General features: G+C 44.0%; 1 protein-coding gene across 3 annotated transcripts in view; it reads right to left on the minus strand.

The window, feature by feature from the left end:
* The window catches only part of LOC144495959 (zinc finger protein 236), a 122020-nt gene that overhangs the window by 17704 nt on the left and 77215 nt on the right, over positions 1 to 27101 (minus strand). For all 3 annotated transcript variants that reach the window (XM_078216858.1, XM_078216856.1, XM_078216857.1), the window contains exons 17-25: positions 26924 to 27027; positions 25425 to 25576; positions 24381 to 24566; positions 21707 to 21977; positions 18772 to 18875; positions 11329 to 11688; positions 10262 to 10410; positions 7659 to 7899; positions 3234 to 3413 (exon numbers count right to left, since the gene is read on the minus strand). In XM_078216858.1, the coding sequence (XP_078072984.1) occupies positions 3234 to 3413; positions 7659 to 7899; positions 10262 to 10410; positions 11329 to 11688; positions 18772 to 18875; positions 21707 to 21977; positions 24381 to 24566; positions 25425 to 25576; positions 26924 to 27027 (1747 nt within the window). The remainder of the gene's footprint in view (positions 1 to 3233; positions 3414 to 7658; positions 7900 to 10261; positions 10411 to 11328; positions 11689 to 18771; positions 18876 to 21706; positions 21978 to 24380; positions 24567 to 25424; positions 25577 to 26923; positions 27028 to 27101) is intronic.

Raw genomic sequence — 27101 nt, forward strand, 5'->3', positions numbered from 1 at the left:
TGATACAGGGTGAAGTCTGTTCCTGTATGTGAAAGTTGATTTTTGATATCCACAAATCAGAAACAACTTTGAAGAGCCTTTAGGATACTTCCAACAACCATCATGCCCATTCGCCTTGTCCAATAGAATTCAAGGCAGAGTACATGCAACTATTCACAAATTATGGACCCTCTGCTCCAGATTTGCATATCAGTTCCACTGCTAATATCTACTACACAGAAACAGACCATTCGGGCCACAGATTTACACTAGTATTTATGTTCCACACAAGTCTCCTCCAATTCCTCTTCATCTCATCCTATCAGCGTATCAGTCTAGGTTTTCTCCTGCTTGTGCTTATATACAGACAGCTGTATAATACAGCTGCAGAAGCAGGCTAAAATTAACAATTTAGTTTGGGGCGGCACAGTGGCACAGTGGTTAGCACTGCTGCCTCTCAGCTCCAGGAACCCGATTCCTGGCTTGGGTCACTATCCATGTGGAGTTTGCACATTCTCCCAGTGTCTATGTGGGTTTCCTCTGGGTGCTCCGGTTTCCTCCCACAGTCTGAAAGACATGCTGATTAGGTGCATTGACCCGAAGAGGCACCGGAGTGTGGTGACTAGGGGATTTTCACAGTAACTTCATTGCAGTGCTAATATAAGCCTCACTTGTGACTAATAAATAAACTTAATTTATTTTCAATTGCAGAATTAATCAGGTAGATCAAATTGCTTCACTTTTCATTAATGCTGCTTAATGATCTCTTCTGTTAGCATTAAGCTACTTAAAATTTCGGGGTTGTTGTCTTTCACTCATGTTATTGTGCCATGCATTGATTACTTAACAAAATAAGAGCATAGGACAGTCTTACCGTAAGGTTATGAAACTAATGGCTGAGATTTTCATTTAAAAGACTTTCACCATCATAACTTACATTTATATTTAAATAAAATGCTCCCCAATTGCACTAGTTGTGGATATTTATCTTTTTTTTTAGAATTATAGAATCCCTAAAGTGCAGTAAGAGGCCAGTCAGCCCATCGAGTCTGCACTGACTATCCGACAGAACATCCCACCCAGGTGGTCCTATCCCTGTAACCTCACTAGTCCCCCTAAGGGACAATTCAACACGGTCAATGCACCTAACCTGCATTCTTTGGAGTGAGGGAGGAAACCGGAGCACCCGGAGGAAACCCACGCAGACACGGGGAGAATGTGTAAACTCCACGCAGACAGTGACCCGAGGCCGGAATCGAACCCGGGTCCCTGGCGCTGGGAGGCAGCAGTGCTAACCACTGTGTTAGATTATTGACGTGAAAAAAAAAGACAGTCCTCTGTGCATCTTACCCCTGTACAATTATTGGATGATGGTTTCCAATGCTAAACAGGAGCACTGATTGACACAGGATTCCCAGCTTTTTATCAGCACGGTTGTTTTGCCTCCTTTTGTAGTCAGTCAGTTCATTTTTATGCCGCAGCCACTACCTTCAAAGCTTTCCCAGTCAAGTGCGTTGCAGTCCAAACTGTTCATATGCCTGTAGCACATTCAAATTAGAGGAGGTTCCTGTCTCATAGATCATGGTGGCCTATCATGTGAGCTGCCAAAGACTGCACAATGAACTAGGCCATCACCATTTTGGCAATGCTTGGAAAATCAGGGCTCACATCTCACTATTAAACTTATGGAAGTTTGAGGAAGCTAGCAAGTGCGTTGTTAATTTAATAGGGAAGCACAAGGTTAAAAGCTGCATTTGAATGTCAATGAATAACCTCATGAACTTGAACAGAACAATAGTGTAATTTGGAAGTTGCAACTCTTCAAGTGAACTCAAAGGTAGTGAAAATATTCCAAATTATCCAATTCATCTGCTTTGTAACTAAATAAATGATAATAAAGTTACTACCCACTTAATGAAAATGCAAGCACTATTTTTTTAAACAATGCACTTTCTGAATGAAAAGTAAGATTCCCAGTTGCAAACTCCGTAAACTTTTAATGGAATCAGCAACATCCTGTGTAATTTCATATACATTTTAGATTACCTAGGAAAATTGCCAACAGAGTTATTACTCTTTCGAAGCAATGCAAATCAGCTTTAAGTTTGACACACTACCGACAAATCAATAAACACTTCCAATGAAACTGTCCATAAGAACTTGTGAGGCGGCACGGTGGCACAGTGGTTAGCACTGCTGCCTCACAGCACCAGGGACCCAGGTTCAATTCCCAGCTTGGGTCACTGTCTGTGTGGAGTTCGCACGTTCTCCCTGTGTCTGCGTGGGTTTCCTCCGGGTGCTCCGATTTCCTCCCGCATTCCAAAGATGTGCGGGTTAGGTGGATTGGCCATGCTAAATTGACCCTAGTGTCAGGGGAATTGGCGGGATAAATGCGTGGGTTATGGGGTAGGACCTGGGTGGGATTGTGGTCAGTACAGACTCAATGGGCTGAATGGCCTCCTTCTGTACTGTAGGGATTCTATGGATCCTATGAAGAAAATAGTGCAATTGCGCTAACTTCAACGCAAATCATTTACTACAACTGAATTTGTACTTGCTACTTTCTCTGCCAGCAAACAACTTGTGATGTACCAATGACATTGCACTAAAAACGGTTCCACTATGCCGCAATCATATACCGATGCTAACATTCCATTTGCTGTATATACATCATACATTGCAGGATTCACTGAGGCGGGAGGTGTGATGGTATTGCATTTCATATCAGTTATAAACCTGCTTTTCCAGTTTTCATATTAGTTAACCTTGACGTTCTTTCAGTGCTACTAAGCACTGGGAGCAGTAAAATTGTGAACTTGATTGTTATAAAGTAGTTTGCAATGTTCACCTGGACATTGTAAAATGTTGCAGATTTTTGTACACAATCTCCTCTGTATTCTCTCCAATGCCTTCACATTCTTCCTCAAGTAAGGCGCCCAGAACTGGATGGAGTACTCTAGGATGAAACCTAAGTACTGTCTTACACAAGTTCAATATGACCCCCCTATGCATTTACTCAATGCCCCTATTAATAGATAGTTCATACAAACAAGATTTTTGGCATAGTTTCAACTTATTCGCCAAACAGGTCCACTTTATGCTTGATATGCACATTGGCACAAACAAAGCAAAAATGATGATGGAAGCAGCATGGTAACAATTACTCGCTTCTGCATATACAATGTTGGTAAAAGTTACTACCGAACAAACAACCATCTAGTTTTGTGACAAGTCCCTTCACAGTTAATACAAACCTGATATTGTGAGCGAGATCTCTTGTGGTGCTCCTGCCGGATTGGCACATGTAGCATTGGTAGCCTGCGCTAGTACCTGGCTGAGGTTAGAATTATTAATCGTCAGTGTCATTTCCTGTTTACTACTGGAATTTGAAGCAAGCCCTGGGGGTGTCATGGACTGAGAGACATCCTGGGAGCCTAAGAGATAAAGAGAAAAGATAAGAACTATCTTGGTGGTGTGCAACATTTGATAGAAAAAAAATTGCTTCTATTCAGTAATAGATGATTTGTTATTAATGCTAAATTTCCATAAAATACTTAACACTCCCTTAAATTTCAAGAGGCAAAAAGATAAGCTAAAAGGTCAAGACACAAATGTTACCCACAAAAATGATGAACTTATTTATTCAGAATGAAGGGTCTGTATGATCCAGCTAATGCTGATGAACTGACAGCGCATTCTCCCTGTAGGCTGTAAAAGGGAATTTACATTAATCTTATGATAATTCCTTGTGGGGCCGAATTGAAACATGAAGGTAACCATAATTTAGCATTAACTGGCTTTAACTAAAATCACGGAATGGAAATATTGTAAATTTTCACAAACACAGTGGTGTGTGAGGTTCTTCTAATGTTAGGGTGATGGCATAAGAGACAAGTCGGCATTGAAACATAAAAACTAGAAGTAGGAGTAGGCCATTCAGCCCTTCCAACCTGCTCCGTCATTCGTTTTGAACATAGCTGGTCATCAAATTCAATGTCCTGATCCCGTCTTTCCCCCCCCCCATATCCCTTGATCCCTTTAGCCCCAAAGTTATATTTATATAATTTCTTTTTGAAATCACGATGTTTTGGCTTCAACTACTTTCTGCGATAGTGAATTCCACACATTCACCACTCTCTGGGTGAAGAAATTTCTCCTCACCTCAGTCCTAAAAGGTTTACCCCTTATCCTCAAAATATGACCCCTGCTTCTGGACTCCCCCACCATCAGGAACATTCTTTCTGAATCTACCTTGTCTAATCCTGTTAGAATTTTAAAAGTTTCTATGAGGTCCTGAAGTGTCTTGCAAACAATGGAAGCATCTTTTTAAGTGCAGTTATCACTGCTGCAATGATAGCAAACGTGGCAGCCGTTTTGCAAAAAGCAAGGTCCTACAAATGGCAATGAGAAAAGTGACCAGCTAATCTGTTGCAATATTGCTTGAGGGATGAATGTTGGCCAGGACACTGAGAGCATTCTTCTGTACATCTTTAAACAGCATCAAGAGATCTTTTACCACCCCTCCGCCCCTCCAACGGTGCAGCACTCCCTCAGTACTGCACTGAAGTGTTAGAATGGATTATGTGCTCAAGTTTTTTTTATGGGATTGAACCCACAATCTTTGAAGCAGGCATGACACCGAGGCAAGAGACGAGCCCATACAGATTTTTGTGCCCACTGTAAAGCATTGCTCACTGGGACTATATACTGGAATTCAGATACATGCACTACACCATTTTCCATCTGTTTGTTTTAACAGGTGGAAAATCATTGTTGTTGTTTTTGGTGGTGGTTGGAGGGGGGAGGGAGGTGGGGTGGTGGTAGGTGGTTATATAATGTACCTGTATGTCCAATATGCACCCCCAGCAAGCGAGTCTCCCCACCGGGTCATTGTTCTACAAAAATCAGCCCTTGCACCTGAACCTGACCTGGCTGTGCTCGATAGCTAAAGTGAAAAGGTGCATCATTCTTTTCCGTTCAGGCTTCACCTGGATAAGCACAGAAACAAAATCATCCGAAGTACAAGTGGCTCAGTCAGGGGTGTGCCCTTTGTTACAAAATGGATTTCATTCCAGCTCAGATCAGCTGCAAGGGTTCTTTCTGAAACCAGCATTTAAATTTAAAGTCAACCGTTTGCTCCAAGGGACTTGAAGGGATTTTGCTCAGAGGTACCACACACAGATGGTGACATGTGCTAAACTGCTCCTCCAGCAAGAGCACCCATTCCACCAAAGATCAAAACCTCATTCGAAGTATTCAAGCAGAAAGAAAAATATTCTTGTTGTGACGAGTATTGCGCAAAGTACAACGTGGGCATAGACCTAATCTCATTAGAAATAGTAGGCCAATCAGCCTCTTCAGCCTATTCCAATGCTATCCAGCGAGATCACCCCGACCTGTATTGCCCTACACCATGATCACCCAATCTCAGCATCACTGCATTGAATATTCATCAAGTGGAATCGTAACAAGCGGTGGGAGTGTCCGGTCACCCGTAGCTAATCCTAGACAATCCCTGATGGCTACCTTAGAGGTGTGTTGATAGCTTGTTGTTTGAGGGGGAAAAGTTAATATTAAAAAAGTTTTACATCATAGTACATCTTCTTGTGCACTACTAAACTATAACTTTACTTCGATACCACATTTGGAAATACACTTCCATTTAGCCTGAACAGAAAATAAACATACAGTGATCGAAAAAGTTACTGATCTGTGACTGGTGTGCACGAAAGACTGCTTGCTTCCTGGCTCAAACTGCAAACCCTTGATAAGAAACTCCCTGTCCAGCTGGTAAAGTTAAAAATGCTTAGCCGGTTACGAGTATACATATTCCATAAACACTCAGATCAACTGCTAGTTAAGTATTAAACAATCCCCAGTCGAAGGGCCCCCGTGTACATTACTTTAAAACCTAGTCTGACACTGCAAAGGAGCTGCCTTCCCTGCACCATTTATCCAAGTACAGTTGCCAACTCTGGTTGGACACGATACAGGAGATTCCATTATATTACCTGTGTCTCAAATCACTCGGACACAAAGAGCGTTTTGCCCCATTTCCAATTTGTGAAATCATAGGATCTTACAGTGCAGAAGGAGGCCACTCGGTCCATCGAGTTTGCACCGACTCAGCATCTTACCCAGGCCTACCCTCCCCATTCCGATTTACTTCACTAACCCCCTAAACTACACACCTTTGGACACCAAGGGGCAATTTGGCATGGCCAATCCACCTAACCTGCACACCTGTAGACTATGGGAGGAAACGTAGCACCCAGAGGAAACCCACGCAGACATGGGGAGAAGGTGCAAACTCCACACAGGTGGTGTGGAGGCCGGAATTCAACCCAGGTCCCTGGCGCTATGAGGCAGCAGTGCTAACACTGTGCCACCGTGCTGCCCCATATCCTCATTGAAAAAAATTGAAAAAAAAATTATTAAAAGTCCTATGACATTTCCCCGCTTTGCTTATAGCAGAAATTAAATCTTGAAGACTCTAGGATAATTCAGGAGGGTTGGCAAGACAGTACTCCGGCAGTGGGATTTCCTTACTGAGCGAGTCTCCCACTCCCTCAGCAATCAAAGCACGTCCTCAACCCAGATTTATCCTGGAAAGTCAGCAACGCAGCAAAACGGACACTGCTTCTTGGCAATGTTAAAGCTGCAGCACAAAGACAGTGATATGTTTCGCAGATTTGGGAATAGCTCTCGTTAGGAACCTAATTGTTCAGGTGTATCGAGAAAGAAACAAGAGGGAAAAGGCTATAGATGATGCCAGATGTTGTCTCTATGTACAGCAGGGGTCTCTCTGCCCAAACTGAAAGTCTTTCAGCTGAAACGCCAAGAGAGGCAAGTGGAAAGGGTCTCGGATGATTATAAAGTCATTGGTCGCTCACCGTTCAAAAAGGAGACAAACATGCAGGTAGCTATTTGTTGTGATGGAGGTTAAACTATTCACAGGGGACGCTGGAGTGATCAAAGGAGGCTTTGGGCAGAGAAAAATCTCCAAGATCAGAAAATCAGACGGGTTTATATGTCTGCCCATATTTTCGAGTGAAAATCAGTATAAACTGAAAACAACAATCCTTTTACGTATTAATAATAATACCAAAGGACATTTCAAGGCTATATTAGGTTCAAATACCATTGAAAAATGACATGGTACACCCATGGTTTATGAAAGCACAAGATCTTCCAGCTGCTTCCCACCACACCCCAACCTGTCTGTCGCATGGCATATATATTCTCTTACTTTTTTCTTAGTCCAATTTTATATTGCCTCATGGTACTTTTGGTCCTGAACCTGGAATACAAAAGTTTAAAACGACCACTAATATCCTTCATGTTTGGCTGATTGGTCGGAAAGAGGCACACATTACACTACGAAGCAAGTGCTAAAATAGTCCAGAAGTCTAAACTCCAACTAAAAGCATGACACAGTTGACATACTTAATGCACGCATTACTATAATTTCAACCTTTGAAATGCAAGGAGGATTCTCCATAAACTTCATAAATTTATCAAGCGCTGTGCAATTAAAAAGTATGCTGTGTTGAAAAAGCAAATGTATTTGGAAAAAGTACTTTTATACCATCTGACAGCAGGATGTGGCAAAAGATCAAAATGTGGACTCAAAATCCTAAGGCAAATGTTAAAATGTGGAAGAGATTAATGTTTCTCACCAGAACTGCTCGTCAGCACAGTCTCCTGTTCAGTCAGACTTCCCATCGCCATGGCAGTCGGCGATGTTATCGTTGGTTGCATTGGCAGGCTGGTGAGTGGCTGGATCACCACATTTGCAGGTACTGTATTGTCTGTTGTTTGGAGAGTCCCGGCTTGCTGTGCTAGGTTCGGGTCAGTAGTCATTTGTGGAGTGAGCATGTTACCCTGTTGCAATGTCTGCTGCAAAATGCTTGAATCAATCTGCAGGGAGGGAAAAAATCCAGTTGAATACTAATCAGGTTAATCAAGAAGTCAGTTGCTTAATCATATCAACAATAACCAGTTGATAGACACGTCAATCGAATTGGGGCGGCACAGTGCCACAATGGTTAGCACTGCTGCCTCACAGCGACAGGGACACCGGTTTGATTCGCGGCTTGGATCACTGTCTATGTGGAGTTTGTACATTCACCGCGTGTCTGTGTGGGTTTCCTCCGAGTGCATGGGTTTCCTCCCACAGTCCAAAGATGTACAGGTTAGGTGGATTGGCCATGCTAAATTGCCCCTTAACGTCAGGGGGACTGGCTGGGTAACAGCATGGGAATATGGGGCTAGAGTCTGGGTGGGATTGTGGTCGGTGCAGGCTCGATGGGCCGAATAGCCTCCTTCTGCACTGTATGGGCCCGATTTTACCAAACATTCGCGCCCGAATCATGGTAAAGTCGGGCGTCGGGCCTTTAACGTGATCTGCACCCAAATCCGAGCAGATCACGGCTTTACCAACACCTGATTCGGGCGCATGCATTTAAATCGACTTAATGAACCGCGCGCCCAACCCTACCACCAAATCCCACTTTACCGGGTCCGTTTCGGATCCGCGCTGTAAGCGACCTACAGAATAAAAATCCGAAGGGGATTTCTATTCTGCAGGGGAACCTCCGAAGCCCATCCTCCGCAGACCCCCCCACTAACCACCCCGGCAGACGCCCGCCCCCCCCCAACCTACCTCGATCGCTGGTCTCCCTCCATCATCCTTCCGACCTGCAGTCCTTCGAGAGCCTGAAGCACCTTCCTGGCCTTCCGCTGGCATCCGTTGGAGGAGGGAGGCGGGCTCAGATGGATCCCTGGTTGAGGGTGGGGGGGGGGGAATATTTCAAAATATGGATGGGGGGGGGGATATATATTTTGAAATATTTTCCCAAATTTTTGACTGTCAGGTTTTTAGTTCCTGCGATTATAATTTTGACATTATCTTCCAAAGGGAATTCCTCTAATTCTGTGCAATGTTCAGATGAAAACAAGATGAAAGGATCCAAGGCTGCTCCAGAGGCAGATTAGCTGCACCCAACGTTGCCCATGCAAATCACATTCATAAGTAGGGGCACATCTGCCATGGAATGTGAGAGAAGAGTTGCCAAAACAAACTTCTTTTCACTATGGTTGATTTCCCAGATTTAGTAATATCCTTGAATCTTATTTCCAACTAAGTTCCACCACGGGGACAATTCTTCCAAGTTCACCACATGACTCTGAACATTTGAGCACCTGGCTCACGGCTACAGGGACATCAACAATCCAGTTACAGATCACAAATGTATTATACAGATCACTAATTGCTCACTAGGACACTGTAGTTTAATTACCTTTCCCATAGATAATTAGGCAGCACAAAGAAGATACTACATTATTTTCAGTTTGCAAGATTCTCCCAAGTCCATCCTCCCCCCCTCTCTGCTCTCGCTGCTGTATATTTCTTTCGCGCCCGGGCGTGCTGCTTCAGATTTTTTTTTCGAACTGCGCATGCGCAGTTCAGAGCTCCGATCGTTCCGGCAGCGCTAAGCCCCGCCCACTGCACGGATCAGACTGGAGCTGGCAAAAAGCGTATGGGCACGCTGCAAAGAGGATTCCGGGCTCGGATCTGCATTACGCCCGGATCCGGCCCTTAGACTCCAAATCGTAAAATCGGGCCCTATGATTCTATGATTTATTAATGCCAGAGCCTTTAATCTTTACTCAACTGAAAATTCATTTAAATACACAGGAGCAATCTGAACATAGCAGGTTCCTTACAGCACAGGAGCCCATTTGGCCCATCATGTCTGTCTGCAGCGGTTAGTGTATCTTTATGTTAATACACACTCAGTGCGATATTGCGTTGCCTTGATTGGAGATGGTATTCAGGAAAATCAGGTTTGCATGCAGCCTTAACGGGACTGCTGTAAGCCACAACCAACAAGATAAGTACTTAAAATAGACTTGCCCTCAACGTGAAATTGGAGGCGGGTAGCAGTGATCCTCTCAACTCCACAATCAAACCACACAAGCCATAGCTAGCTATTGCTTCCCTACCCATTCCCCAATCTTGGCCACCAGTATCCACCCTCCTGTGCACTCGTTAACGGACTTACACGAGGGCTGTTGTGATGCTAAGAGCAGCCTCAACTTTATGTTCTCTGTGCAGCCTATTGCTTTGATGATAATGAAGCAGGAAGCCCAATATTAAATGTATCTTGGGCCTATCCATTAAAGTGCAGGGGTTGTTCCCTCCACTGGCTCCACCCTCAACTCCCCCAACAAAGAGCATTGAAGTTCATCATGGCAACTGTGGTGACACACTCCATACCTGTAGCGTGATGTTGTTTATATTGCTGGGATCAATGCCGGAGATCTGGACATTCTGCCCAACCAGGTTAGTGGAAGCGAGCTGTAGCTGTATTCCCTCGAGGGTGGCAAAACTGGCATCAGTAAGTGACAATGTCAAATCACCTCCAGCTGCCAACAAATCCAAGGACACAAACAGGTTAAGTAAGGAAAGTGGTGCAGACTGTACATTAAAATCTGATCCAATTGTTGGTTGCAATCAACAGATCTTGGGCACTCCAGATTTGATGCTCAATGAATGGATGGATGTGAAATTACTTTGGTCAAAGGTTAAAAGCATTAATGGAACTGGAATAACATTCCATAAAGTTTAATAAAAATTAATGGACATTATTGGATCCAAGAAAGACAAATCAGAGTTATTTTTAACTGGGAGAGACTAAAAGCTGTTAAGGTGCCAAAGGATTTAGGTATCACTGCACATGTCACTAAAAGCTAGTGCACATGTGCAAATGTAAAATTAGTGTCAAAGGCCACAAATATTAATGCGATTACAAGCAAATCATAGAACTGAAATAAATGACTAGACATTAGCGATATTGTACACCGAAGCCAGCTTCAAAATAGACCTGATTTACCTGAATAAACATGATGTGGAGATGCTGGCATTGGACTGGGGTGCTCACAGTAAGATTGGAATCACGAGCTTTCGGAGCACTGCTCCTTCATCAGGTGAGCAATGCTCCGAAAGCTTGTGATTCCAAATAAACTTGTTGGACTTTAACCTGGTGTTGCGAGAGTTCTCACCTAAATAAAGGTATTGATTCCCCAACAATACTTACCTGAGGGACATTACGTCACCTGCAGCAGACCAAAAACTTTGACTCCTGATGCTTCACAAGGTCCATCAAATTAACTACATTGATTTGCACCCAGAAAAAATAGTCGCGGCCCAATGCATCTTAAAACGTTTGAAGCATTCGACTCTTGTTCAGGCTATCTGGTTCTATGAATTTGTCAATGATAATTGCAGTTAACACAACCAAAAAGTGAGAAATGCTAAAATATTTAAATAATTAAAAACATTACCTGACACAGAGACGGGAAGAATAGCTTGTCCAACTAATCCCTGCTGGAGAAGGTTCTGATCAAACTGGCTGGTGAGAACTCCATTGTTAGTAATGTAAACATTCGCAGTAGTCAGCAAGTTTACGGGCTGTAAGCTCTCTGTGGATTGACGTGTTACAGGCTTCCGGATTTTCTTTGGCAGTGATGTGGGCTTAAAGTGGGATTGTATGTGGCTTTTCCTGTGTCCCGAAGTCCGGAATCGCACATCACAATGCGGGCACTTAAAAGGTTTTGCTCCAGTGTGCAGTCGCATGTGAACTTTTAGGCTACCTTTGGTCGAGAAGGGAGAGCTACATACGTGGCATTTGAAGTGCTTCTGACCTGAAATTCAAAAAGCAAAAGTATATTTTCTGTATCGTTAAAAAGAAAGAGCAGAAAACTATGCACACCCTAAACAGAAAGTGATAGGTGCCCAAAATATTTAAGGATCATTGCCAAAGAACTATGATGAATCTTAGAATGTAAGGGACACTGAATTTTCTAATTTATTAACGTTTCCTGATAACTTCATAAATGATGCAGCACTATCGTTAATTATTCTCAGACTTGTAAATAAGTTCACCTCGAGGGGGTTTGAAAGATGTGCAGAATTTCTTGGCCAATGCGAGTGATTCTGCTCCCTTCCATGCCAGTCCATCAAATGAATGGAAGGGGCAGCCCGGTGACACAGTGGTTAGCACTGCTGCCTCACAGCGCCAGGGATTCGGATTCAATTCCGGCCTCAGATCACTGTCTGTGTGGAGTTTGCACATTCTCCCCGGGTCTGCGTGGGTTTCCTCCAGGTTCTCCGGTTTCCTCCCACAGCCCAAAGGTGTGCAGGTTAGGTTGATTGGCCACGCTAAATTGACCCTAGTGTCAAGGGATTAGCAGGGTAAATATGTGGGGTTACGGGAATAGGGCCTGGATGGGATTGTTGTCGATGCAGACTCAATGGGCCGAATGGTCTTTTTCTTCACCGTAGGGATTCTATGAATACTTCTCACCAAAGGATATCATCAGCTATTTCCAGGGCTATTTTCAACTGCAATGGCCAAAATTAATTACTGCATTCTTACCTCATTGTCTAGAACTCACATCCTCAGGGAAATAGAGAATTTTGTGCCCCGACAGGTTTGAAACTGACATTTGCTCAGATTCAGCCCTGTATGAACTCTCTATGGACTTCCCATTAAATTAACCCCTTGCACCAGACACCCTTCTCTGATATATTTCAGATGCAAGTGCTTAACTCTATCATTATTCCAATAGTGATTTATAATCAGAATCACATTCTTACAACTACATACATGCAGTATCAGTGACAACACTTGACTAACAAGGGAGTCAAAGGGAATTGAAAAGTTGTGTTGATGCCACAATCAGATCTTATTGAATGGCAGAGCAGGCCTGAAGGGTTAAGTGGCCTTCTTCTGCTCTTAATTACTGTGTGTTTGTATATTAGTAGACATGCAACCTGAGAGTCCAACCTGACTTAGATTTTATTGTTGGACTGGCAAGATGGCACAGCGGTTGGCACTGCTGCCTCACAGCGCCGGGGACATGGGTTCGATTCCAGCCTTGGGTGACTGTTGATATGGAGTTTGCCCCGTGTGTGTGTGGGTTTCCTCCCACACTCCAAAGATGTGCAGGTTAGATGGACTGGCCACGCTAAATTGCTTAATGTCTGAAGATGTGTAGGTATGGGGGGAATTAGTGAAGTAAATACATGGGGTTATGGGGATAGGACAAAGGAGAGGACCTGGGTAAAATATTCCAGAGAGTTGGTGCAGATTTGATGGGCCAAATGGCCTCCTTCTGTGGGGATTCTATGACCTAAAACTAGACACTAGAACTCTGCATAAGCAAGATTCTTGCACTTGAAAATAGATCCTATTTGGTTCGGAATATACAAGCGTTGATCTTCCTTCAAGCCCCTGTGTCTGCATCCCTGACCCCAGCAGCGTTTTCTTGGGCCAGCGGCAGGAGCTGCATGATAGAGGGAGGAAAATAGCTGCCGGAGGCCTCTGGATCCTGTGGCAGTGTAGCATGGTGTGCGGAAGAGAAAACATTTATTTTTTAAAAACACTATGGGATTGGGTAGTTGGACTGGTCATCATGTGTTGTTATGCTGCAGGAACCAAGTTCGCAACTCACTTCATGAGAACAGGAGAGCCCTCGAGCATGTTCCGTCATTCAATTTGATCATGACCTATCTGATCTTAGTTCTAGTTATCTTGCCTTATCTATCATAGAAATCATAGAATCCTTACAGTGCAGAAGGAGGCCATTCGGCCCATCGAGTCTGCACCAACCACAGTCTCACCCAGGCCCTAGTCCCGTAGCTTCACGTATTTACCCTGCTAATCCCCCTGACGCTAGGGTCAATTTAGCATGGCCAATCCACCTAACCTACACATCTCTGGAGTGTGGGAGGAAACTGCAGTACCTGGAGGAAACCCATGCAGACACAGGGAGACTCCACACAGACAGTGACCCGAGGCTGGAATTGAACCCGGGTCCTGGCGCTGTGAGGCAGCAGTACTAATCATAGAACCATAGAAAATTACAGCTCAGAAACAGGCCTTTTGGCCCTTCTTGTCTGTGCCGAACCATTTTATGCCTAGTCCCACTGACCTGCACTTGGACCATATCCCTCCACACCCCTCTCATCCATGAACCCGTCCAAGTTTTTCTTAAATGTTAAAAGTGACCCCGCATTTACCACTTTATCCAGCAGCTCATTCCACACTCCCACCACTCTCTGCGTGAAGAAGCCCCCCCTAATATTCCCTTTAAACTTTTCTCCTTTCACCCTTAACCCATGCCCTCTGGTTTTTTTCTCCCCTAGCCTCAGCGGAAAAAGCCTGCTTGCATTCACTCTATCTATACCCATCAAAATCTTATACACCTCTATCAAATCTCCCCTCAATCTTCTACGCTCCAGGGAATAAAGTCCCAACCTATTCAATCTCTCTCTGTAACTCAGCTTCTCAAGTCCCGGCAACATCCTTGTGAGCCTTCTCTGCACTCTTTCAATCTTATTTACATCCTTCCTGTAACTAGGTGACCAAAACTGTACACACTGTGCCTCTATGCCGCCCTAGTGACAGCTTTAGAATTTTCAATTGACCCTGCCCAACTTCAACTTGGTTTTCGAGCTAACTGATTGAGATGCATTGCATTTGTCATGAGTAATCACTGCAAATGTGTGGTTTTGTTCAAATGCAAATGAGTTAAGGCAAGCTGCCTTGTGAAGAAGTTGTGTCAGCCAAAAACAATGACCAAAACCAAAAATAAATTCAGGGGAAGTATGTCAACATGAGGCAAAATGGAAGAGGCGGCTATCATGATGGGGTTAGATGAAGAGGCTCGTGTGGAGCATAAACACTAGACGAATTTGTTAGGACAAATTGTCTGCTTGCGCAATACATTCTTTGTAAACAGATTTTTGGGGAGAGTTCCAGATCCCCACATTCCTTTGTGTGAAGAAGTGCTTCTTGGCATCAACTCCCTGAATGGAGGGACTCTAATTTTAAGGTTATGTCCCTTGGTTCTGAACTCGACAGAGTAGGAAATAGTTTCTCTCCATTAATACACTCGTCCACATTTGAGACTAAACATAGTGCTGAACCAGCGTGAAAACAGGAGAGAATTGCACCCATTTTTTTGGCAATATAACAAATCAAGGGGGTGATTCTCTCAAAAAATTCCGAAGTGCCGAATTCGGGGTGGGGGAGAGGGAAGAGTGGTGGTGCTTGTGTGGTTGGAGAAAAGAGACACATTAGTGGGCCTGGAGATTTCAGCTCTCCCAATCCCCCCCACAGTCAATCACCAATCCCCCAACCCATAATTGAATACTACACAGCACGCACGTGCTGCCTTACCTTCAGGCTCCACCTATTGGCACTGCCTGGTGCCCAGTGGGCAGTGCCAGGGTGACTGTTGGGCAGTGCCAGGGTCCCAGGCTTGCTTGGCACTGCCGAAGCAGCACTGCACACCCCTGTCCAACCCAGGGGCCTCAACGGCCTCCAGTCCCACCGGTGTGGCCATCACATCAGGTCCCCGTTGGTGGGAGAATCATACGTGATCTTGCCGGTGAGTACCTCCACCAGCAAGGTTAAGGCAAGTGAGCCTGGACGATAGTGTCCCGGACTCACTAAACACATTAAAATTAGTTCATCGATATTTAAATCACACCTGGGAGAGCCGGTATCACTGCAAGAGACGAGAACCAGGCGCGAACCCAGTCTTTCACCTCCCTCGCAATCTCACTGGCGTGACAAACTGGTAAGATCGTCCCCAATATATTATACATCCCAAATCAGTTCTAAAGAAGGTTATATAATTAAGTCCATTACTCTCAACATCACTAAATATCATTACGAGGTTCTAGTACACAATTGCACATATGTCACACTTGGCTTGCAGCTTCAAGATGGTTTAATTTTGACGGGCTTACTTCTGGTCTGATTATTGAACTAAATGTCCAGCAATCACCCTGAAATTGCACCCATTAATCTGCTCTTCAAAGAGAAATTGAGCAGTGTAATTCAACAATCAAACTGGTACTGCCACAACCATTAGCACGTTCCCAAACTTCATCAAACAGAAAGACATCACTGGTGAGCTTTTACTCGGAGCACAGAGATGCAGCTATTCTTCATTTTGTTTGTAAATAAGGAGCCTTGCTTTTATCCTTTTTCCTCATAGAATTGGCTGTCCATTATAAGTTGTGGCTGCTGCTGTAATCATAACCAGACTATATAGGATAGTAAATCAATGTGTGACGGCTCAGGCTGCTTGCTGATTGCACCTCAGTCAATTTCTCAAAACAAGTTTGAACCCTTTGCTTCATTAACAAGAAGTGGCAACTGACAAGAAAGATCACGACCCACTTACTGACACGAAGATGATCTGAAGTGGCAGTTTCACAAACATTCTCTTGCTTTCAATTTCAGGCTTTCATGTACCTGCTATATTCCACCATCAAGTAAAGTTAAAATCTTCAAATCTCAGCATCAGATACTGGCAAGTGGGTAGCAGAAAGCTGTTTACACATTGCTCCCAATTTTCCATCCACTTAAAGTTTAATGACTGGAAGCATGGGCTGTGCAATTCGTAGAATCATAAAATACAGTGCAGAAGGAGGCCATTTGGCCCATCGACTCTGCACCAACAACAATCCCACCAGGCCTTACCCCCATGACCCCACATATTTACCCTACTAATCCCCTGACACCCCCTAACACTAAGGAGCAATTTAGCATGGCCAATCAACCTAACCCACAAATTGTTGGATTGTAGGGGGGGAAACTGGAGCACCTGGAGGAAACCCATGCAGACACGGGGAGAACATGCAGACTCCACACAGTCACTCAAGCCAGGAATCAAACCTGGGTCCCTGGCATTGCGCGGCAGCAACGCTAACCCCACTGTGCCACCGTGCACTCCCAGCTCCCGAAGCTTGGCACCAGAAGCATTTAAGATGAAAACTTAACCTCCCTACCTGCAAGAAATTATTAGTACACACAATTTTGCAGTTAAAGTGTCCAGTCTAATTACCTTCAAACAAGTCTCCTTATGTAACGTGCAATAAGCAAATGTGGCTCGTAGGTTTAAAGTTTAAATGCAAACCATGATACCCATTTTGAATCATGTCTATAACCACATAGATCTCTCCCACCCACAGTGTTTCTTCTGGTGGTGGAGGCAGCTCGCCACTGGACACCGGCGGGATCTTCTGGTCCTACTGGTGTCTACACCATTTTGCGTAACTCGCTTGTCCCACCGCCAGAGTTCCTTTTTCCGTGGTGGGGTGGGGGTAGGGGGGTGGGGGGTGGGGGGGACATGGATCTGGCAGATGGAGTATAACGTTGACAAATGCGAGGTTATTCACTTTGGAGGAAATAATAGCAAATTGGATTATCTAAATGGAAAAAAAATTACAACATGCTACTGTGCTAAGGGACCTGGGGGTCCTTGTGCATGAGACGCAAAAACCCAGTCTGCAGGTGCAACAGGTGATTAAGAAGGCAAATGGGATGTTGGCCTATATCGCAAGGGGGATGGAATATAAAAGCAGAGATGTCTTGCTGCATCTGTACAGGGCATTGGTGAGGCCACAGCTGGAATACTGTGTGCAGTATTGGTCCCCTTATTTGCGGAAGGATATATTGGCCTTGGAGGGAGTGCGGAGAAGGTTCACCAGGTTGATACCAGAGATGAGGGGTGTTGATTATGAGGAGAGACTGAGCAGATTGGGTTTGTACTCGTTGGAATTTAGAAGGCTGAGGGGGGATCTTATAGAGACCTATAAGATAATGAAGGGGCTGGAGAGGGTAGAGGTGGAGAGATTCTTTCCACTTAGAAAGGAAGCTAGAACTAGAGGGCACAGCCTCAAAATAAAGGGGGGTCAGTTTAGGACAGAGTTGAGGAGGAACTTCTTCTCTCAGAGGGTGATGAATCTCTGGAATTCTCTGCCCACTGAAGTGGTGGAGGCTACCTCATTGAATAGGTTTAAATCACGGATAGATGGATTCCTGATCGGTAAGGGAATTAGGGGTTATGGGGATCAGGCGGGTAAGTGGAACTGATCCACTTCAGATCAGCCATGATCTTATTGAATGGCGGGGCAGGCTCGAGGGGCTAGATGGCATACTCCTGCTCCTATTTCTTATGTCCTTATGTTCTTAATCCCAGCCATAGAAATTGGCTTGCGCACACTGTTAACACAGTAGTCTTTCATCTCTTGTACTCAATTCAAGTCCGGCTAAGACTGACCGACTGGATGGGACACTCGGTGTCTGCTGGTTGTGATGGTCTTGTGTGTAGTCAGTAGCAACACAGTTCTTACTGGGCACAGATCTACAACATTCTCTCTAATTTGGCACTCAACAAACATCTTACTCAGAGAGAGGGAGAGCGAGCACAGGATTGTTGGCACTAAAAATGGAATATGCCACACTGCTGAAGTAGAGGATGCTCTTTATAAGATTTACGCCGAAAGCCTCCTTGTCCGCAGCTGGGATTCTCCGGTGCCGCTGCAGTGACTGGAGTTTTGGCTGAGTGCCAGATTCTCCATTCTCACTGGCAGTGTGGCGGGTGCAGATGAGATCGGAGAATCCCACCCCAGGTCTCAGCCTTGTTGTTGGTACACAGTACAAGGAGCTTAACTGCACATGTCTGCATGCTACATTGGATCATGCCTGCCACCATAAAGAACATAAAAAAAAATGTAGATGTAGCTGATTTGAAGCAAACCTTTAAAAGAAGAACGAGAACTAAAAAACGATGAGCAATTTGTTTAATGTTTGCAAATGTAACCTTTCTGGTAAATTGCCTCCCTGCTTTATGGCTTCCATCATCTGACATGACTTCCAACATCCTCCCTCTGCACAATAGCTAAATGGAAAAACCATCACTAACCTGTGTGGGTTTTCAAATGACAGTCCAGAGTAGACTTGACTGTGAAGCTCTTCCCACATTCATCACACTTAAATGGCTTCTCTCCAGTATGGATTCGTATATGTCTGTGTGGGATGAAAAGACATGTTTTACCAGATCTATTTAGAGATAATTGTATACAGGAATAATTACAGATTAACTTGTCCACTATGATGCTAATATGGAGAATTGATGCTCAGATATTAAATTATCTTGGGCAAATATAAATTAAAGAAACATGCGCGTTTTAGAATATTAATACATATTTTGTTTTACATTTCAAGCTAATGAAGTAAGCTAACTTTTATATAACATGCTTTCAGTGCCACTTAACATTTCTAAGATTTTATTTTTTGATGTTTCCCATGGGATACAGAATCTATGGAGCCTCCCACAGCAATAAAGACAATTTAAATATTAATGGGTAGCACAGGGTTACCTATCTTTGGGTATCGGGGAGATTGTTTATTTTAGACTTTAAACTTTCGACTAGGCTGATGTTCACAGTGAAAACTTGATTTTTTTTTAAATGCCCTCATCTCTAAAAAGACAGCAAACCTAGTTAGGTAAAATAAAACAGGCAATGAAAGGGATTTAAGAAATAAGTGAACTAAGAAAAAAAATGTTAGAATGCACATATGGAATTAGGAAACATGTAAATGATTAAAACTATAGCAACGAAAAAGAGGGAAGAGGGAGAAAATGGAAAAGGTTTGACAATTACTTCACTTGTCTTAAATATTCACTTTTAAGACAAAGCTATACCTAACATCAGAATACCTCTAATACTGTAATGTTAGCACCTATTCCCGTATCAGTTTGTTAGATTAAAACTTCTATAGGTTTAGAGATGGACATTTTCTCAATCTACCATTGAGTAAAACTTTTTGCTATTAAGATAATTTTGTGATGTATGCAAACTTGAAGATCATCTTGTGGCATATTCCAAATTCATAAAAATCATTCTAAATTTTATCCCAAAGTATCGTAAGTTTGTCTATAAAAATAATTTTTCTCCACATTTTTGTTTGGGCCTAATCAAACTCAATAACACACGGGAATGGAATGATTTCCATCTTGGTATTTAGTTTTAAGCAAAGGTTGCACATGTCCGGTACAGATCTGTTTGGTGCATTCTAAGAGTCCTTCTATTCTGCTCTAACAAACTCCATGCAACTAACAATCGATGCCACACAGACTGCAGAGGTTCTCTCATTGCCATCTGAAGGACAACTGGAGATGGGCAATAAATGCTACTGCCCGCAACACCCGCATCTCATGAACAAATAAACAAACTTATTCCAATTGATGCCAAATAAGTATCAACTTTATGCAATGAACCCACAAATACCAGGAAAAGGACTAAGATTCCCCAAATTCATTTTATGTAAGACTACACAATCACGCTCCATCAGTTTGGCCTGGATTCAAAACCATCTGCTAGTGTTCACTTTACTACATTCCCCTATGGTCATCTGGGACAATGGCGACTTTACCTTTACCAAATTTGCTTTTAGTGGCACCAGTTCATAGAATCCCTACAGTGCAGAAAAGGCCATCAGCTCATGGCAGCACGGTGGCACATTGGCTAGCACTGTTGCCTCACTGCGCCAGGAGTTTGCATGTTCTCCTTGTGTCTGCGTGGGTTTCGTGCGGGTGCTCCGGTTTCCTCCCACAGTCCAAAGATATGCAGATTAGGTGGATTGGTCATGCTAAAGTGCCCCTCAGTGTCCCAAGATGTGTAGGTTCGGGAGATTAGCCATGGTAAATGCCCAAGGTTAAGGGAATGGGGCGGGGAGTGGGCCTAAGTAAGAGTCGGTGCAGACTCAATGGGCCGAATGGTCTTCTTCTGAACTGTATAGATTCTACAATGCTGTGCTCTATCACTTTGAGTGGGTGAACAAGTAGTTTTCTCCCATAACTGGATATAGGGGCAGGGGCTGACAGCAATGAAGGTAGATGCCCTTAAATTATCCCTCCCTCACTGTGATGAAGTACCTCACCTACCAATCAGTCAGTCCCTCTCCCCCAATGGATTGGCCAAGATTAAGATCTTGCAGGGCACAAACACATATGCTACCATTCAAAAAGAGACATGGCCCCAGATCTATGTAAAAATACCTCATCAGGTCTTCCAGATTAGTTTGCAGACAACAAATTACTTTGAACTACTGCGATGCCGGCATTATGCCATTTTCAGGACGGCTAACAGCAATGAGATTAGGTTATTCATGAAGGCCCTGCCATCTCAACCTTGACCCTTGTCTGAGGTATGGTGATCCTCAGGAGAGAGCAGTATATTGTCATCCGGGACTATGGCGACTTTACCTAATCTGCTTTTAGTGGCACCAGTTCATAGAATCCCTACAGTGCAGAAGAGGCCGTCAGCCCATCGAGTCTGCACCTTCCCTCTGAAAGAACACCATACCTAGGCCCAATCCCCTGTCCTATCCCCGTGATCATGGCCAATCCTCCTAACCCGCACATCTTTGGACTGTGGGAGGAAACCAGAGCAACCAGGGGAAACCCACGCACGCAGGGGAAGAACGTGCAAACTCCACACAGTTGAAGAACAATTGTGGACTGGGATCTTAGAAAAGCTCCTCACTTCTCCAATTGGCCATTGGATCTTTAACTTCCACTGAACCACAGTAACCATCAGATCAGATATAATACTGAAGTGTCAGTCTGGAATACATGCTTAAACCCTGGAGTGGGGATTAAATCTTTAAAGCGGGACATGAACCCACAAAGACAAGGTTGCTGTTCAGTCAGCTGGACTTTTGGACCTATATTTATATAGCAAAATGCAACGCCAAAAGGAGAGAAGTGGAAATGAGGAGAGGAGAGAATCACCTGCAGAGAAAAAGGACAGCAGAAAATAAGACTAAACCAAAAACAAAATATCACTTCTTACCTAACTAGGTCACTAGGCTTTTTGAAACTCTTTGTGCAAAATGAGCATTGATTTGCATGTTTCGGCTCTTCCTCCACCTCGGTGTTCTTATCCTTAATTTCACTGACCCGGTCCTTCTCTGCAGCTGACTGGACTAGTACTTTTTCTGAGACTGTAGCGTCTAGCCGCGTTTCGGTTTTGGCTAACTCCGCTGTCTCTTCTTCCGTAAATGTGATGATCCCAATCCGTGACCTTCGCACAACAGGTCTTTCCAGATTTTCATCTTCTTCATCTGGATGACAAGATAAAGAAAATTATTATACTGCACCTCCAGTCTCAAATGAAACACTTATTTGCGGGGGGGGGGGGGGGCTGACTTTGAGCCCACACTCTGTCTGTGGGAATGACGGCACATGCTCGAAATCTAGAGAGAACAATTTGTGCCGGTGAGTTTCTGAGTTCCCATCTTACCGGCCCCTCGTTGCTGGAGTGGCATAAGACACACTGCGGGACTGCAGAAAGCTCATTTTAATACATCAAGCACCCTCTCTGGGATATGCCGCCCCCACCGGATATTCAGCGGATGCCAGTGTGCCATCACACCGGCACCATTTACAACAGGCGCGCATAGACGTGAACCTGTCCAGCGGGTCTCCCCAGGAGGCGTAAAGTTGAGTATAGGCCCCGGGGGAAGAGGGGCATGGCCAGGCAGTGGCCTGGCAATGCAGCCTGGCACTGCCCCTTGGCACAGATTGGCACCATGGGGCCTGAAGGCTTAGAGAAGTGCCAAATCCGATCGGGGGTGGGGCCCCTGACACCTCCATGGTGGGTTGGTGGGGTGGGGGAAGATGCTTAACTCAGGTTCTGATTGGGGTGACCATGAAAAATGGCGCCCTGATCTCTGAGCAGCGGGATTTTGCCAGCGTGTTGGGACTCTGCCCGTGTGACTGTGGAATATGTTCCCTTGATTTTTTTTTGGCTGAGTGTCACAAGATTGAGAGAGAAACATGCCGGTTTTCTCGCCAGAAACAACACTGTGATTTTTCAGTAAGATTTCACCCTTGAAGTGTAGACTGCCAACAATTTCAGGGAGATGAGTCACCACGAGTTGGCTGGTTTGCAGTCGAAGAACAGCAATCCTAAAATACTCGTTCCAGCAATAAACCTTCTCAAAATTACCTTCATTACTTTTGTCACAATCCGAACCGCAGAAGTTTTTTAAACCAATTTTAATTTAAATTCAGAACAGCACCTAATGTAAATTGCTGGCATAAATTTTTCCATTTCTCACTTCTTTTCCAGTCTTTATGAATCATTGTAAAAAACCCTAAACATAAAATTAATTATCGTGTTGCTGTTTCTTTCGCCTGCTTCCTACAATCCACTTTTGAAATGGGATAAATGTTTGACTGGCAACAAAGTAATATTTCTTAGCCGAAGATGTGCAGGTTAGGCGGATTGGCCATGCTGAATTGCCCCCGAGTATCAGGAGGACTAGCAGGATAAATACGTGGGGTAACAGGGGTGGGACCTGGGTAGGATTATTGTCGGTGCAGGCTTGATGGACTGAATGGCCTCATTCTGCATTGTAGGGATTCTATGAATCAGTATTAAATCAAGGGATTGAGTATTGGTGTAATCAGCTCAAATGTAATGGTAGTTAAATGGGAAGGAGATGTGGATGAGCAAACTCCAGGGCGCCCACAAGCGAGCACCACTAGTCACAGAGTCACACAGTACAGATGAGAGGCCCTTCGGCCTAGCAGGTCTGCATTAATCCCACTTTCCAGCACTTGGCCCACAGCCTTGAATGCTATGACATTCCAAGTCTTCAGCCACTTGCTTTTCAAAGGTTGTGAGGTTTCCCACCTCTATAACCCTCTTTGGCACTGCATTTCAGACCCCCCCTACTACCGTCTGGGTGAAAAAATTAAGTTTTGTAGCCGGCATATTTCATGACACCCCAGCCACCAAACTAAGCAGTGACTCCCTCCACCGCTCACACAGTGGTTCAAGAAGCTGGTCACACCTTTTGAACTGCTATTAGAGATTGGCAACAAACCGTGGCCTTGTTAGCAAGGGCCACATTCCATGAAAGAACACAAAAAAAAAAGGAATGGTAGCTCTGCTTAAGATAGATGTTAAGTTGGGTGGAATCTTATCATATTTGTTCAAAATGTCAGGCTCAGACTGAAAACCCGTGTTATTCTCCAGCTGCACAGCCCAGTTTTCACTCCAGGTCTTGAGCCTTAGAGTGAATAAAAATGAGTGAGTGGTATTTACACCATCACTCTGGTGGGTGATAATCTTCAGGTGCTCCACCCCCCCCCACCATCCCATCCCCTGTGCCTTCGGGGGTGAGGCAGACATTGAGTGGAGAGGGGCTGGTTAATGATATTTAAAACCTTTAAAAATGAGGTTCTCGCACTTGGTGGGCATGAACCTTGTGACGTCACCAGCAAGGGGCGTGGAAAATCGGGAAGCGTGATTTTTTCCGGATGTAAGACTGTCTGATTTAAGGCTCTGCATCCAGGGGAAACATCCTCTCAGCATCCATCTCGTCAAGCCCCCTCAGAATCTTAATTCTGAATTTCACTGAAGACTGTGAATGTAAGATGGTGCAAGTTTCACTGCAAGTTCTTCCTTTGAAAAATACTGTGTATGACTTAGTGTTCTGAGACAAAGCACTCCATACCTCCAACTCCTACCGTTACTTGATGAATCTTCATGTGTCTCTTGCAGTGAAGTGATGTTCGGAAAGTGTCGTCGCAGAATGGGCACTTAAACGGTCTCAGGCTGGTATGAATTACCATGTGCCTTGTCAGGCTCCCATTGGTGGTAAAGGTGGCATCGCAGACATTGCATCGGTAAGCTTTGATACCTTTAAACACATGGAGATACATTTCCAGATATTTATAAATGTTAAAACATGCTATTCCAGTTGAATCAGAAAGACGGATGTAAATGAAGTTGGTGCTGACATCATTAATGTTGACCCACTGTATGGGGCTAAAAATCAAAATCAAATCATAGAATAAAATAATGCAGCACAGGCGGAGGCCATTCAGCCCATCACACCCATGCTTGCACTCTGAATGAGCTTTTCAATTAGTCCCACTCCCCCGTGTTCTCTGCAGCTCAGCAAACATCAATACAGCTGTTAAGTCATTTTGTCCCAGTTTGGTTTCCAAGTGAGAGAATAAATTACGTGTTTGATTGGCAGTCATATCAATTTGTTTGGTCCTGGCTTATTTTTATATAAATAAATGTATTTCTTTGTATGTCTGAGTCAAATTATATGGGCAAACTGGGGCAATTTATGCCTTGCTATCACTCTATTTCCACTTATAGCCAGAATGACAGTAGGGACTAAAATTGTGCAGAGGGCTGACCCACTGATTACCTGCTGATAACAACAATGAATGATGAAACAAGCGATAAGTGCATTCAAAATAAAACCAAAGATGGAACTGGATTAACTAAACAAACTCAGAGGATAGAACCCCTTGTCTGAATCGAATTGAATCCACATACTTTTAAAAAACAATCAAGAGGAGAGATAGCAGAGACACTACAACTCATTTTTAATATGTTGTTAGAAAAAAGATTCAGTGCCATTGCTGTTTGTGGGTGGGACTTTGCGACAACTCTAAACATTTTGGGATGTCCTGGGATCATGAAAGGTGCTATAAACAAAAATTATTTTTTTCTTTCTTTGCCAATTTGCTCGAACCAGTACCTGTGTGCGTTCGCTGATGCGCTTTCAAAACTCCTGAGGATACAAAACATCGACTGCACTGCAGGCATTTGAAGGGCTTTTCACCTGTGTGAGAACGTACATGTTGCTTCAGATGGCTTGATTTCTTGAAACCTTTGGTACAGAACTCACACCTGGAAAATGCAGAAAAGAGTCATCAGCATTCTTTAAAGACAAACCATTATTTAGCTTCAAGGAGTGTCAATCTACAAAAGGAAGTCCTTGTTTCAGAGAACTTTAAGGCGGCACAGGGAGAAAAGTGGACACAAATAACTGGTGCCACCCTCACATAAAAATGATAGTAGTTGATTTAAGAACAGGCCCTTATCATAGGCAAGAGGTTCCATCAACATCACATTAGTGAGGGAGTAAACAATACAAAAAGAACTATGGGTGTGACTGGGCCCATGGAACCATTCAGGTGAGGCATCAGCAAAGTCCTAAGTGTACTAAATAAATAATGTTTGAGAATGGTGGAGGAAAAAATCAGCGTGGGTGCCACACTGGATTATACATTCCAGGTTTTTGATTCTTATTACTTCATATGGAAGCCAGGAGGGGCAACAAGTCCTAAAAAGAGTCAAACATGAATAAAAATATAACGAGAATACACACAGATGTGCCCCAAGCTGAAGGACTTCATGGTCAAGTACTTGGTGTCACTGCAATCAGACTTTAAAAAGTCTTATCTACTTAAACATTCACATTGTTACCCTTCACTTACTCCTTGCACTTGATTTTGCACCGATTTAAAGACTGGCAGGTTGAAATTCCTTAGAAACTTTTGAAGATGTGCAACAGGATGAGGTTTCTGTCTGTTGCTCTGCCGGGCCACTGCTTCCCATCCCAGATCCCAGAATGAAGGTCACTAAACTAAGTGGTCAGCTACACCTCCTGTGGCACAACTGGAGTGACTAACCTGCTGGACTGGCAGAAATTGGAGTGGCGATGCTGTTGTTCGAAAAGAAGCTGGACCCGGATTGGTCAAATGTTGGCCGGGACACCATGTTGAAGAAAACATTATTTGGCTATTCACTCCACATTAGCTGAGTGGTTCTAGTATCTTCTATTGCTGGTTTAATCTGGGGAACAACCCTGCTCTTGCCTGAGTAATGCAATAGGATTTCTGTTACATCCCTTCTGACAATGTAGTAATCTGGATTGAAACTTGAGGCAGGTACGAGGTCCAATCCTGTCTTGAACCTCATAACCTTCTGACTCAGTGCAAACACGCTTGCCTCTGAGCCAAGGTTAACCCTAAAGGTGTTATCCATAAAAAGTGATCTGGCCAACTCCTGATCTGCTCCTTCATGGCTGGTGGGCTGCTAGGTGAGTATCCCAGCTTTCAATCCAACTAAATAAAAGGGCAACAGTAGAAAATCAGAGAAGGCAGCAAAAAACTCTGGCAGATGCTTCAGAACCTATCAGTAAGTCTCCAATACATGGGAACATGCTATAACAGTGCTTCCACTGACACTAACCTGTATGTCCGTCTAACTTGGTCCTCACTATCAGAATGAAAGGCTGAGCGATGGCTTTGAAGGTGTAGGTTTCCTGATGGCAGTTCATGCATAAGCCGGGTTGTCTGCAGAATGCGTGTGAAAAAAATACAAAAAGTAATTTTTTAAAAAATCGGTAATGAAAAGCTGTCACGTCAAG

Source organism: Mustelus asterias, chromosome 7 (genome assembly GCF_964213995.1).
Source record: "Mustelus asterias chromosome 7, sMusAst1.hap1.1, whole genome shotgun sequence".
In the NCBI taxonomy this organism is placed as follows: domain Eukaryota; kingdom Metazoa; phylum Chordata; class Chondrichthyes; order Carcharhiniformes; family Triakidae; genus Mustelus; species Mustelus asterias.